At 45.8% G+C, this 14,720-nt stretch overlaps 1 protein-coding gene across 27 annotated transcripts in view; it reads left to right on the forward strand.

Moving 5' to 3' along the window:
• Positions 1–14,720, forward strand: part of CAMK2B (calcium/calmodulin dependent protein kinase II beta) — a 212,490-nt gene that overhangs the window by 118,524 nt on the left and 79,246 nt on the right. For all 27 annotated transcript variants that reach the window (XM_069766728.1, XM_069766737.1, XM_069766743.1 and 24 more), the window contains 2 exons: positions 9,664–9,723; positions 10,902–10,956. In XM_069766728.1, the coding sequence (XP_069622829.1) occupies positions 9,664–9,723; positions 10,902–10,956 (115 nt within the window). The remainder of the gene's footprint in view (positions 1–9,663; positions 9,724–10,901; positions 10,957–14,720) is intronic.

Consider the following 14,720-nt stretch of genomic DNA (forward strand, 5'->3'; position numbering starts at 1 on the left):
AGGTTGAAAAGTCGACCCTTGGGAAACTTACAGCCTGGAATCAAGTCAATAGCACAATCGCAGTCCCTGTGCGGTGGAAGGAAACTGGACTTGGGGTCATCGAATACATCCTGAAAATCAGACAAAAACTCTGGAATTTCAGAAGAGGAAGAAGAGGAGATTGACATCAAAGGAACATCATTATGAACCCCCTGACAACCCCAACTAGTCACAGACATGGACTTCCAATCCAACACAGGATTATGTACCTGCAACCACGGAAAACCCAGCACGATAGCATCATGCAAATTATGCAACACCAGAAATCGACAATCTTCCTGATGGGCTGGCGCCATGCGTATGGTCACCTGTGTCCATAACTGGGGCTTATTTTTAGCCAAGGGTGTAGAATCAATGCCCCTTAAAGGAATAAGGTTCTGCAAAGGCTGTAAGGGAAAACCACAACGCCTGGCAAACTCAGAGTCAATTAAGTTTAAGGCGGCGCCTGAATCCACAAACGCCATGACAGAAAATGATGACAATGAGCAGATCAAGGACACAGATAACAGAAATGTAGGTTGTACAGTACTGATGGTAAATGAACTAGCGATCCTCTTTGTCCGCTTAGGGCAGACTGAAATGACATGTGAAGCGTCGCCACAATAATAACACAACCTATTCTGACGTCTGAATCCTTGTCGTTCCGTTTTAGACAGAATCCTATCACACTGCATTGGCTCAGGAGTCTGCTCTGAGAACAACACCACAGCGCGCACAGTTCTGCGCTCCCTTAAGCGCCGGTCAATCTTATTGGCCAGAGACATAGAATCACTCAGACCGGAAGGCGTGGGAAACCCCACCATAACATCTTTAACGGATTCAGAAAGACCCTTTCTGAAAATTGCCGCCAAAGCATCATTATTCCATTTAGTCAACACAGACCATTTTCTGAATTTCTGACAATACAATTCTGCCGCCTCTTGACCCTGAGACAGGGCCAACAAGGTCTTCTCAGCTTGATCCACAGAATTAGGTTCATCATATAATAATCCTAAAGTTTACATTAAGCAAAGCCGGATTCCCAGATTCCAGGGAAAACGCTCAATCCTGCGGGTCGCCACGCAGCAGGGAGATGTCGATTTTAACCTGCTGAATGGAATCACCAGAGGATCGAGGTCTCAGAGCAAAAAATAGTTTACAGTTGTTTTTAAAACTCAAAAATTTGGACCTGTCCCCAAAAAACAAATCAGGAGTAGGAATCTTCGGCTCTAAAACAGGAGTTTGAACAATATAATCAGAAATACCCTGTACCCTAGCAGCAAGCTGGCAGAGGCGTAGCTAGAGCTTTTGCCGCCCGGGGCTGTTCCCGAGTTTGGCACCCCCCCCCTCCCCCGGCTAAATACACACAAAGGTTACCAAAAATGGTTTTCCTGTTTTGTAGAACTTAAACTGGGCCTAATGGTGTCACCCCCACATGCCTGTGACTTAATACCACCACACCATGACCAGACCACATAGTGACCGAATAATACTACATACAAGGGACAAATACCACCGCACCATTTCCAGACCACATATTACCACCACATAGTGACTGAATACTACAATACTGATCAGTAATAAAAAAAAACACAATACTATCACCATAAGTGCCAGTATTCACAGGAGATCTGTACTTAGTATGCAGTGTCTGTGTACAGGTAATACAGAGATCACTGGTGGTATTATACACAGGAACTCTGTATATAATGTATAGATAATACAGTGATCACTGGTGACATTGTACACAGGACCGCTGTATATAGTATACAGTGTTTAGTCAGTGTATAGGTAACACTGACTCACCAGTGACATCTCTTGGTGAAGTCCTTCATCTTTCATCCAGCACAGACCGCCATCATTCCTTCCAGCCAGGACTCGTTTCTGCAGGAAATAACACAGTTATCTCGAGCTCCGCTTGCAGAACACATTACTTAATTTTTCACAACTTCTACATTACACCACATGAAGAAAAAAAGGTGACATAGTGTCACTCTGCACAGTAACAGGACCGCCCCCTCATTTAAAACAGTATACTCAAAAAATAAAATAAATACATCACTGCAGTAATAATATCCCTTAATTACCCCCTATGGTAATAATATTCCCCACCCTGGCCCCGTTTATCTCATTCCTGGCTCCAGCCATATGTTCTCGCATCCTGCCCTCATGAGTATCCATTCTACCCCATATGATCTCCCCATCCTGCCCCACCAGCCTCCATCGTATCCGTCCTGCCCCATGATCCAATCCTGCCCCATGATCCAATCCTGCCCCGTGTCTCCAATCATGCCCCGTATCTACATTCTGCCCATGCCTCAAGTCCTGCCCCCAGTGTGTCCAGCATATTACCCCCATGTTGTCCAGCATTGCCCCAGTGTGTCCAGCATATTACCCCCAGTGTGTCCAGCAATCTGCCCCAGTGTCCAGCATTGCCCCAGTGTGTCCAGAAATCTGCCCCAGGGTCTCCAGCATTAGTAACATAGTAACATAGTAACATAGTTAGTAAGGCCGAAAAAAGACATTTGTCCATCCAGTTCAGCCTATATTCCATCATAATAAATCCCCAGATCTACGTCCTTCTACAGAACCTAATAATTGTATGATACAATATTGTTCTGCTCCAGGAAGACATCCAGGCCTCTCTTGAACCCCTCGACTGAGTTCGCCATCACCACCTACCCAGGCAAGCAATTCCATTGCCCCAGTGTGCACAGCAATCTGCCCCAGTGTGCACAGCAATCTGCCCCAGTGTGCACAGCAACCTGCCACAGTGTGCACAGCAATCTGCCACAGTGTGCACAGCAATCTGCCACAGTGTCCAGCATTGCCCCAGCGTGTCCAGCAATCTGCCCCAGTGCCCAGTATTGCCCCAGTGTCCAGAAATCTGCCCCAGGGTCTCCAGCATTGCCCCAGTATATCCAGAAATCTGCCCCAGTGTGTCCAGAATTCTGCCCCAGGGTCTCCAGCATTGCCTCAATGTGTCCAGAAATCTGCCCCAGGGTCTCCAGTATTGCCCCAGTGTGTCCAGCAATCTGCCCCAGTGTCCAGCAATCTGCCCCAGTGTCCAGCAATCTGCCCCATTGTCCAGCAATCTGCCCCAGTGTGTCCAGAAATCTGCCCCAGGGTCTCCAGCATTGCCCCCAGTGTGTCCAGCATTGCCCCCAGTGTGCACAGCAATCTGCCCCAGAGTGCACAGCAATCTGCCCCAGAGTGCACAGCAATCTGCCCCAGCGTGCACAGCAATCTGCCCCAGCGTGCACAGCATTGCCCCAGCGTGTCCAGCAATCTGCCCCAGTGTCCAGAAATCTGCCCCAGGGTCTCCAGCATTGCCCCAGTATGTCCAGAAATCTGTCCCAGTGTGTCCAGAAGTCTGCCCCAGGGTCTCCAGTATTGCCTCAATGTGTCCAGAAATCTGCCCCAGGGTCTCCAGTATTGCCCCAGTGTGTCCAGCAATCTGCCCCATCGTCTCCTGTATTGCCCCAGTGTGTCCAGCATTCTGCCCCATGGTCTCTAGTATTGCCCCAGTGTGTCCAGCATTCTGCCCCATGGTCTTCAGTATTGCCCCAGTGTGTCCAGCATTCTGCCCCATGGTCTCCAGTATTGCCCCAGTGTGTCCAGCAATCTGCCCCATGGTCTCCAGTATTGCCCCGGTGTGTCCAGCAATCTGCCCCATGGTCTCCAGTATTGCCCCAGTGTCTCCAGCATTGCCCCCAGAGACAGACATAAAGAAAAAAAAAAAAATCCTCACCTCTCCCGTTCCTAGCGCAGGTCCGGTGCAGCCAGTCAGCGTCTCTCCGGCTCTGCAACGCTCAGGACAGAGAGGCTGAGCGGCGTGCACAGTGATGACGTCATCGCGCCCTCTGCCCTGAGACGTCGCAGAGTCAGAGGGTGCTGAAGACGCTGCAGCTGCCGCAGGAACCAGGAGAGGTGAGTATTAGAGCGGGGGCCGGGGGCCGGGGGAGCCTGGTCTTGGCGGCGGACGGCGCCGCCCGAAGATTTAAAGTGCCCGCGTCTTTTTTTTTTTTCCTTCCTCCTCCTGCAGCGCCGGCCGCCCCCCGCATTGTGCCGCCCGGGGTGGCCCGCCCCCCCCCCCCGCACCCCCCTTCCTACGCCACTGTAAGCTGGTCTACACGAGAAACTAATTCCTGACCATCCATGCTTGCACAAGGCTCCTCAGCCACCCAGAGATAAAGAGGGAAGAGAGGATAAAGCAGACTTAAGAAAAGAAAATGGCTCAACACCTTTCTTCCCTTCTTCTGAGATGCATTTAACTCATTATGGGCCAGTTGTACTGTTATGATCCGGTGACCTTGGAGCAGCATGAAAACTTTCACTGGAGTAGGTGGTAACTATACTGACCGCAAATCCTGATCTTAACACTGCAACTAGAAGTAGCCGTGGGGTGTACCTAACAAGCCCTAGACACCTCGTCACAGCCGGAGGACTAAATGCCCCTAAAGATGGAAATAGGAATACTCCCTTGCCTCAGAGCAGAACCCCAAAGGATAGGCAGCCCCCCACAAATATTGGCTGTGAGTAGGAGAGGAAAGACACACACAGTCAGAAAACAGGATTTAGCACAAGAGGCCACTCTAGCTAAAATAGGAAAGGATAGGACAGAGTTTTGTGCGGTCAGTATTAAAACCCTTCCAAAAATATCCACAGCAGATTATACAAAAGATTCCTCCATCTAACTAAAGACGTGGAACGTATATCTGCAACTTCAGAGACTACTAAACTCAGAGCAGGAATACAATCAAAAAACAAGCACACAGCTTGTGTGCTATAGAAAAAGAAACAGACACTTATCTTTGCTGAATTGGCAGCTAAGCAGGAGAAGCCAGACAGAGATCCAACACTTCCCAAGAAACATTGACAACTGGCAAGGACTAATGAGTCCTGCAAACCTAAATACCCCAGTCAGAATTGCAATCATCAGATACACCTGTCCAGGACTGCAGCCCAGAGACAACTGCATTACCACCTACAACCACCGGAGGGAGCCCAAAAGCAGAATTCACAACACTTTTCCTCCTGTTCTAGGGGCAGAGTACCCAGATCCCGCTTGCTCTGGGGGCAGAGTGCCAAGATCCCGCCTGCTCTGGGGGCAGAATACCCAAATCCGTTAGTGTCTTGTTTTTCCGCCTGTTCTGGGGACAGAGTACCCAGATCCGCTTATTCTGGAGGCTACATATCCAGTACCTGTCTGAACTGTGTCCTCTGTGTTATGTTCCTGAAGTCCTTCTGTGTCTCACATCCCATACCCAGTGACTGTCAACTTCCTAGGCTCATTTGTTAAAGAGCTGTGCTCAGCTTGCTATGCGGTGCTAATGCAGCGCCCCAGGGTTCTGGTCGTTGCAGTAATGTCGTTCTCCTCTAGGGGGGAGTGATATTACGTTTGGAGACAATAAAAGAGATCTCACTACCAGGTAACACCAACACACTTCATACTCCAGTCCACCAGGGGAAGCTATGCTCCTATTTATTAGGGCACTCTTCTCAATTAGGTAAAACTGGTGGTCTGGATAGAAAGTTAGGCAGACGCTGACTGAGCTTTGCTCAGGGCAGAATCTGGCTGAGCTTCGCTCAGGCAGTTGGTCCCTGACAGGGGTGGGATCCTGTCAGAGGCCTAGATAGAAAGCCATGGAGCTGTGCCTGCCCCACGTGCGGCAGCTTCCAGAAAGAGACACGAACAGAGAACTGTATTGTAAAGCATGAGGAGAAGTCATAGCAAAAGGAGAGGAAACCAGGAGTTCTGCCCTGCAAAGGCTGCCTCCTTCTGAGGCACAGAAATCCGGTAGCCCGAACTCCGAGGGAGGAACTGTCCTTTATGCATTGCTCCAGAGATCGGCAGGACAGCTAATTTTATCTGCCCGCCCTATAACCTGGAGGCAAGGTGGCACCCACAAGAGGCTGGGGCGTGATAGAGTCCCTGTAAAAAGCCTCACGCCACCGGTCATACGGGTTTGTCCTATCCATTCGGGGGACAGAGAGAGACACAACATCTAGAACATCTACAACAGTTGTGAGGACCTTATGAGAAGCTCAGCAGTAAGGTACTACAACACACGGCTCTAGAGGAAGGCTACTGATTTCCACCTGGTTAAGGGAACTCTGGATTTGCCTCCAAACTGGCCGGACTCTGCCTACACTGTGATCTGGTGCTCTGGACTGTGGACACTGAAGCCTTCAGTAAAAAGGTAAAAAGACTGCACCCTTGTGTCCTCGTTCTTCACTGCGCCTCACACCATCCACTATCTACACTCTGGGAAGCCCTGGGGACATACTTCACCTGTGGGAAGGTATACCATGTAGCTGCCACAACATCACCCCATTGGACTCCTTAAAGCAGCGTCGGTCACCCTGACCGAATACCACAGGTGGCGTCACGAACATTTCCCCTTTAAAGACCTTTTCCTTTTAATACGGACGTCCCTAGGGCCACGGACCGGGTCAGCCACCGTGACATCCCCCTTGAGAACCGAAGGACCCGGTACCGAGTACCCCACTGCCGTAGACGGGGCGATCCACTAACCCTATCCGGCCCAGATCCAGTCCGGTGGTGCTTCTGCTCAGACATGTCTGTGTCAGCATCTCCCATTTAGCCACCAATGCTGGCTCCTGCAGCAACTGTAGAGAAACTGCCTGATCTGCAGGCACAGCTGTGCCACCAACGGACTTGTTTCCAAACCCTCTTTTGGCTATAAATCCTCCTTGCCTGGATATATATAGCTCAGCATTTCCACTGTATCACTAACGCCGACCAGCACAGTAACTCCATTTAAACACGGACGTGTCCATTTTTCAAAACCAAATACCAATCTTATTGCCTGTCGGTGCACACTGTATGCATTCTTACCTTGGCGTCTTTTGGACCCCAGTGCAAAAAATTTTTTTTTTTTTCCCTCAGTGTGGATTATATGTATACACCGTCATATTTATCTACCTCAATGACACTACATGTTCAAATTCTAGAAAAGAACCTACGAAAGGCGACATTGTGATCAAGGCCACTGATTGGCCAAAATGTTAACTTTTTTCACCAATAAATTATCCCCTTGAAGAAAACCTTCTCCTGTACGATTGCAGTGATTATATATTTTATTATGTTTCTTGACATAAATTGCATCCGTTCTCGTCTTTAAAATAATTTAAAAAAATCAGTATTTTTAAGGATGTGGGTGGGGGATTGTCAAGTTTTCACGTGACTTTAAAAAAAATATATGAAAGAAAGAATGTCGAAAAAAAGAATAAAAACATATGGCAATATATGGATATCCGTCTTCCACAGACTGCATTTGTATGAAAAATGGATACGGTTTTCATACATTTTTTAAGGATGGAAAGGTGCAGGATGGTGGTTTTTGGATTTTGGTTATGGTGGAGTGTACATATGAAAAATATATTTTTAAGTGATTTTTCACCTTTGTGTTTGAAGCTATTGTACAGCAGTATCCATGATTGTGGCTCCCAAAAAAATAGCCCAACAACTTAGGGCTGTTGGACCTTGGTAGTTTTCTTGAATCAGAATTTAAAGGGGTTATTCCGGACTATATATTTTTTTTTACTATGAGCCTAACTACCTGCCTGATGTGTCCAATGTCTGCTGGCACAGAGCGATTCTGCGGCTCCGACAGTGCAACGACTTCACTTACGCTCTGCTCTGTTGACAAGGTATGACTGCCGATGTCATGCTGATTGACAGCCAATTCCCGGCTGCACGACTGTAGGACACAAGCTTTTAATCAGCATGACATCAACAATCACGCTTTGTCGCATTCACGTGCTATTATATACAGTGGGCACCGAGAGTCAGGACTGTGCGGCATGTTCAGTTGTTTATGATGAACATTGAGACTGTGCAACCTACTGGCGACTTCAAGCGTCCATAAAAAACACAGACCGTGTACAGAACGTATTGTACAGAATGTGCAGGGATCTCTGACCTGAGCTCAACAGCCTCATAAATGATTAAGAAGCTGTCAAATTCTCTGCATGTCGTCTTTTATGGCGTGAGGATTCTCTGGTGCTGGGAGCAGTGGGTACGTGACCGCAAGTATGTGATCACATGCCGACTAGATGGGCACTGCGATTCAAATGTATTGAGCAAGGCCGGATACAGACTAGTCGGAATGTGGCCGTAAGCAGGCAAATCGCCTACTTGCGATCACATATTCGCCAGCGGAGAATCCACACAGCGCGCAGTAAGCAAACTAAGGCCAGATAAGGCTACGTTCACATTTGCGCTGCTCCCGGCTGCGTCGGGCGCAGCCGCGGCGACGCACGCGCCATGCGCCCCTATATTTAACATGGGGGCGCATGGACATGCGTTGCATTTGCGTTTTGCAACGCATGCGTCGCTGCAGCGCATGTGTCAGGGCGCAGGGAACACTGCATGATGCAGTTTTTCCTGCGCCCAAAACCATGCAAAAAGCGACGCATGCGTCGCAAAACGCAGCGTTTGTTCATGCGTTCACATTTGCGTTATGCGTTCCGTCGCTGACGCAGCGCCGCACAACGCAAATGTGAACGTAGCCTAACTCCTTTAATTACTATTTAATAGTTATAAAAAAAAAATTGGGTGTTCATAACTAATAAAATGTAGACTGCTAAATCACATTAAGGTGAAGTCATATACAAAAAATGTTTTTAAAAGAAACATACTGTGCAAAGCGAAGATGTGCAGCCAGTATATAATGAAAATATAATGAAAAAATAAATACCTTTATATAAATTTAAGCTACAAAACAATTAAAAAGGCATTCAACCAAATGCAACAGGTCAGCCATAATAAGAGGCCCTTTTCTGTTCACAAGAGGTGTATAGCAATACATACGATAGAGTGTATCAGTAACATAATGATGACCAGTTGTACAAAAATGGCCAAAGTACTTCTTAACTAACCCAAGATGTAACATCAGTAACTTTAAGTAAAAAAAAATCTATACAGTATACATAAAAAAATCCCAATAAGGGTCAAACATGAGTTTGAAAATGTTTATAAAGAGACAAAATTGCCAGACGTATCGCCAGGACTGTGGCTTCCTCAAGGGTCCCTTTTTTTCTTACATTTTTGCACCCTGGAGTTCTTGTTCTTGTTTAGTTAGAGGCTATTTTTCTATTATCTTTTTGTAATTCCTGTTTAAGTTTCTTCTCTGGAGATGGCAATGGGGTTCCTGTAGACGAGGCTTCCTCCATAGTTTTTATAGAAGACGGTTAGGATCTAACTATGGATGAATGATGGGTTGCCCTAATTATGGATATTTTCACAGTTCAGGATTATGCTGACCGGTATATAGTTGGCAATTCTTGGTATGGGTATAATAAGTAGTCTTCAGTATAAAAATTCTCCTTACGATAACATATAGTATTATGGGGAAATTGAAGCACCCAACAACTCTTTAGTGCTGTAGGTGAAGGTACCGTACGTACCATTGTCCTCTCCGCCCTCTCTTTATTTACAAAGTCCCCCTTCAATTATTTCAGATCTTCTGCCTCCACTATATATTCCACTCAGTACAAAGCGTCCGCCCTATTCTGGAGTGAACAAGTATGCTATCTGTTGTCTTGTGTATTAAAAGCTATTGGAAAATCTGCCTAGAGCCTCTGTGCTAACCTGAGCCATCTCTTCTCACTACACAGATCATCAGAAACTAGAGCGAGAAGCCCGGATCTGCCGCCTGTTAAAGCACCCAAATATTGGTAAGACCATTATTACCTTTTTTATTGGGAAGATTCACCACTTCAAAAAATGTTACTTAATCTGACCAGATGTATGTCCTGAACCTGACGATTTTAGTTAATGTTTATGGAGGGCTCCCGACTCTTTCCAGAAGGTGATCCAGTGTTTTTCCATTTCCTCTGCTCAATTCTTTTGTTCCCAACGAGATAAGCCATCATCAAGGACGTAACCATAGTGGGTGGTGCAGGGGTTGTAATCGCACTCGGTCTCTGGAGCTTAGGGGGACAAATGAAAATACAATTACTGTTAATGACCTGTGATAGTTGGGGGCCTTGTTGGAGACTTTACGTTGAGGCTTGTGAACTCAAAATTATGTCACTGGCACCATCAATGGTATCTGGCAGTGGTCCTTCTGAGAACACCTGCATGCTTGGCTGGATATGGATGTATATGGAGAGAGGGATAGGGAAAAATAATTGTCAGAGGACAGCTCTCCAATGTGAAATGTTTTGGGGGTCCCATATTGTACAGATGTGGCCATACATGTTAGATAATTGTTGGATGAACTTAGCTTTCGATGGGCTGGCTCTCCAGACCCCCCATAGACATGCACACTTGGCCAAGCCTACATGCTTATGTATGGAGAAAGGAGGGTTAGCTTCTACCAGACAACTCTGAGAACATTCAACATGTCCAATTCTTCTTTACTGTGACATCATCTCTGGAGGTAGCATTCATAGGCCACAAAATTGTCGGCAGCAGCCAACTTTATGTATGACTTCTACCTGCTTGCTCTAGAAAACCTTTACACGATTTATAGAAGTAGTCATGATTAGCCACAAATACTTCCTCTGCTAGATAGATTACATGTACTTATTATTTATGGCAAGGTTACAGTACCTACTGGCAATGTATGGGGCTGATTCCTCTATGTTGAGTTAGAATCGTCCATAAATAATGTAATACTATTTGTGGTAATATCACAAATGATGTACCGAAAGTCAAAACTGCTTCCACAGCAAAACATGGGATCAATTCTAGTATCAGTTTCCTACTTGGGTTTCTATCCTGGAGAAAACCAGTATGAGAACAGCACGATTCTGTCATAACAATTGGCATTTTGAGGTTGGCGACGTAACTCAAAACATCAATGAATGCTATCTCTATTCTTAAATGTCTCTTTCTCTTCTCTTTCTAGTACGCCTCCATGACAGTATATCAGAAGAAGGGTTCCACTATCTCATTTTCGATCTGTAAGTAATTGGCTAATTTCATCATTACCACTTCCAATAAATAAAACAAAAATGTGATATTTTAATACCAAACTAAAGAGGACCTGTTACCACCCCTACCATGTCTGTTTTACTAAATACACTATGTGCATATTCCATGAAATACCGTAATTATTTTCTTAGCACTTTGTGTTACACTTACTTAGTTATTCTTTCTGGAAATGCAAGAATATTTTTGGTATGTCTGTTCTAGTAAATACTTCTATTCCCCATGTAATAACAAATTTGGAGCATCTTCTCTTAGACCTTGTATTGTGCGGTTCCTCTGTTCTTCCTCTTGGAAACACATGAATAGCTTGGCGATTGGAATTGAAGGGGTTGTCCCATAGGCAAAGTACATTTTAATCAACAAATCTTGGAATATTTATGAGTTCCACAATTGGATGTGTTTAAAAAAATGTTCCTGTGTTGAAATAATTTTATGAATGTGCCCCTGCTGTGTACTGTGTAATGGCTGTGTCTGACCATGAAGAGCTGCTGCAGCTCATGGTCGCACGTATACAGCTCCTGGTGAGGGGAGAAAGTGAATCTACTGATAACACTACAGACACTCTCAGCTGCTTGTTTGTGTGAGGGAACACATTTCCCTGCCTGTTTTTTTTTTTATCACAGAAGTGAGTATTTGTGTTATTGTAGGAAGGAGGAGCCAGGGAGGTAGCCATGGCTGACAGCAATCCCTGTATTACTCCCTGGACCCCCTTCTGCGTAAGTTCACATCACTCTGTTGAAGTACCTTGTAGCTGGCTCTCTGCGCCATCTGGACTTGCCCGGCACGGAGATGCATTCCTCACAGACTCTCCCGCAATAAAGGAGGCACACTCCGGCTCAACTTCAATGTTAACTCTTTTACTCAGCACAGCTTGTTCAAATACAGGCACTTTAAGTATCACAGTTGATTTGTTCCTTTCTGTCCCTTCTCTGTCCTTTTCTTCACTATGCTCAGCCCAGGGTCAGACCGAATCTTCCAGCCCCGCAGGATCTATTCCATCCGGAATTCTTGCCTCACATGGGGGAGTCCTACACCGCTTCGCCCCGGTTCTAAGTACTGCCGCCCAGGCAAAGACCTGCCACATCTTGCTTGTGCTGCCTTGCTGAACAAACTTCCTCTCTATATGGGGAAAGATTCCTTCAGCTGCATCCGCAGTGTTCCTATACTCCTTTCCTCCTAGAGGAATTCTTTGGTGTCCTGTTCTATGCTGGGCCCCTTTCTTAACGTAGTAGGGCACAGTGACTCTTGGCTAGTCAGCCCAGTGAGCTGCACGGGCGCCCAGGCCCTGACTGACTAACTAGGAAGCACTAACTCCTCTTATTCCCACTGTGCCCCTCCTACTCTAACTATATACTATAATACCCCCCTTTAATGGCCAACTATGGACACTGTTCTGTTTGATGAATCCTGTCATAAATCACACTGTGAGTATCTCCAGGCTCTTTATTCACATCATGTCTCAACCTCCATTACATGAATTCCGAGTACAACAACATCCAACAAGTTCCAAACAAAGAATATAGAACACACATAAAAGTAGTGAGACCCCTAGAGGCCACATGAACATATAACATATTGCTACATCCTTTCTCTTTTAACTAGAGGAACAATAAAAGATACTAAACTAAAGTATACTATGACAAAGTTAGAAATTAACCTAGTACGTCCAGTTAGATATAATCTTTGAGGTACGCCGGCTTTTTGCTAATTCTGCCAGCTCTGGTAATATAAGATGTGTCACTTTCTACATCTGGTACATCTGGTAGTTCTTCTGATATTGTCTGTCTCTGGCCAGAGTCCTCACCCTGATGGTCAGCTGTCACTGTTGGTGCCTGACTTGTACTTGCTGCCTCGTTGTCTTGGGTGTCTGGATACTGTTCAAAAGGCAATGAATCATCTCTTTCTTGCGTTTTCCTCAAATATCTTCGATTCCTCCTTAGTCTTCTTCCGTCGTCTGTTAGAATTTCGTAAGACCGAGGTCCCAGTTTCTGGACAACCTTTGCCTTTTGCCAGTGTTTGTCAAATGTGGTGCTTGGCTGCAGCCGAATGTTGTCATTTCTCTGGAGCTCAGGCAGATCCTTTGCAGATTTATTGTAATAGAAAGCTTGCCTAGCTTGATTCTTCTGTAATTTAGCTTCGATGTTTCCCAGCAGCTTTGGCTCTAACAGATGACACGCAGTTAGTACTAGTGTCTTTGTTCGCCTATTCATGAGCCTCTGTGCCGGACTGCTGTCTAGGCCTTGGGTGGGCGTGTTTCTATGATCCAGTATAGACAGATATACATCAGCACCCGCCTGGTTTGCTTTCTGCATGAGTCTTTTGGCCGTTTTTACTGCTGACTCTGCTTTCCCATTACTCTGAGGATATCTTGGAGAAGACGTCTGGTGTTCAAATTCCCATTTCTTACTGAAAGTTTTGAATTCTTCCGACGTAAACTGTGCCGCATTGTCAGAGAAAACGATATCTGGAATGCCATACCTGGCAAAATGGGCCTTGAGTTTTTTAATCACTGTTCTCGCCCTTGTGTCCTGCACCAAATCAACCTCCCAGAAGTTAGAGAAATAGTCCACTGTAATCAGGTATTCTTTGTCATTCCATGTGAACAAGTCTGTTCCTATTTTTGACCAAGGCCTATGTGGAATTTCATGAGGTTGCAATGTCTCCTTTGGTTGCTTATCATTGCAGGATGCACATATTTCACATTGTGCTATGTAATTTTTTATGTGGTCATTCATTCCTGGCCAATAAACTGATTCTCGTGCACGACGTAGGCATCCTTCCATGCCTAAGTGAGAAGAGTGCAATGTCTTCAATATGCTTCTTCTGAGAACTTCAGGTATAACAGCCCTGTCTCCTTTAAAGATGATTCCTTGCTGCACTGACAATTCATCTCTTATGTGGAAGAATGGTGAGGCTTCCCTCGGAGCTTGCTGCTTGTATTTTGGCCAGCCCTGCAAGATGACAGTCTTTAAACTCTGGAGACTTTTATCCTTCTCTGTAAAAGTCTGGATTTGCTTGACCTTTTCTTTTGACACTGCAAGGTAGTTACACATATTGATGGTTTCAATGTCTTCCTCCTCATCATTTGTGATAGGAAGGTAAGCTCTGCTTAGCATATCTGCAATCAGTAAGTCTCTTCCTGGACAGTACCCGATGTCAACATCATATTTCTGAAGTCGCAACAGCATGCGCTGTAGTCTCTTTGGGGCATTTAGTAATGGTTTCTTTGTAATGCTCTCCAATGGTTTGTGATCCGACTGCACTGTTACCCGTCGACCATAGGTGTACTGGTGAAACTTCTCCATCCCAAATACCACAGCCAGTAGTTCCTTCTCAATCTGCGCATTTCCCTGCTCTGTTGTTGTAAAGGTACCTTCACACATAACGATATTGTTAACGATATCGTTGCTATTTGTGACGTAGCAACGATATCGTTAATGAAATCGTTATGTGTGACAGCGACCAACGATCAGGCCCCTGCTGGGAGATCGTTGGTCGCTGAATAAAGTCCAGAACTTTATTTCGTCGCTGGACTCCCTGGAGACATCGCTGGATCGGCGTGTGTGACACCGATCCAGCGATGTCTTCACTGGTAACCAGGGTAAACATCGGGTAACTAAGCGCAGGGCCGCGCTTAGTAACCCGATGTTTACCCTGGTTACCATGCTAAAAGTAAAAAAAAACAAACAGTACATACTTACCTACAGCTGTCTGTCCTCCAGCGCTGCGCTCTGCT

The sequence above is a fragment of the Ranitomeya imitator genome, chromosome 4 (assembly GCF_032444005.1).
Source record: "Ranitomeya imitator isolate aRanImi1 chromosome 4, aRanImi1.pri, whole genome shotgun sequence".
NCBI classification, from domain to species: Eukaryota; Metazoa; Chordata; class Amphibia; order Anura; family Dendrobatidae; genus Ranitomeya; species Ranitomeya imitator.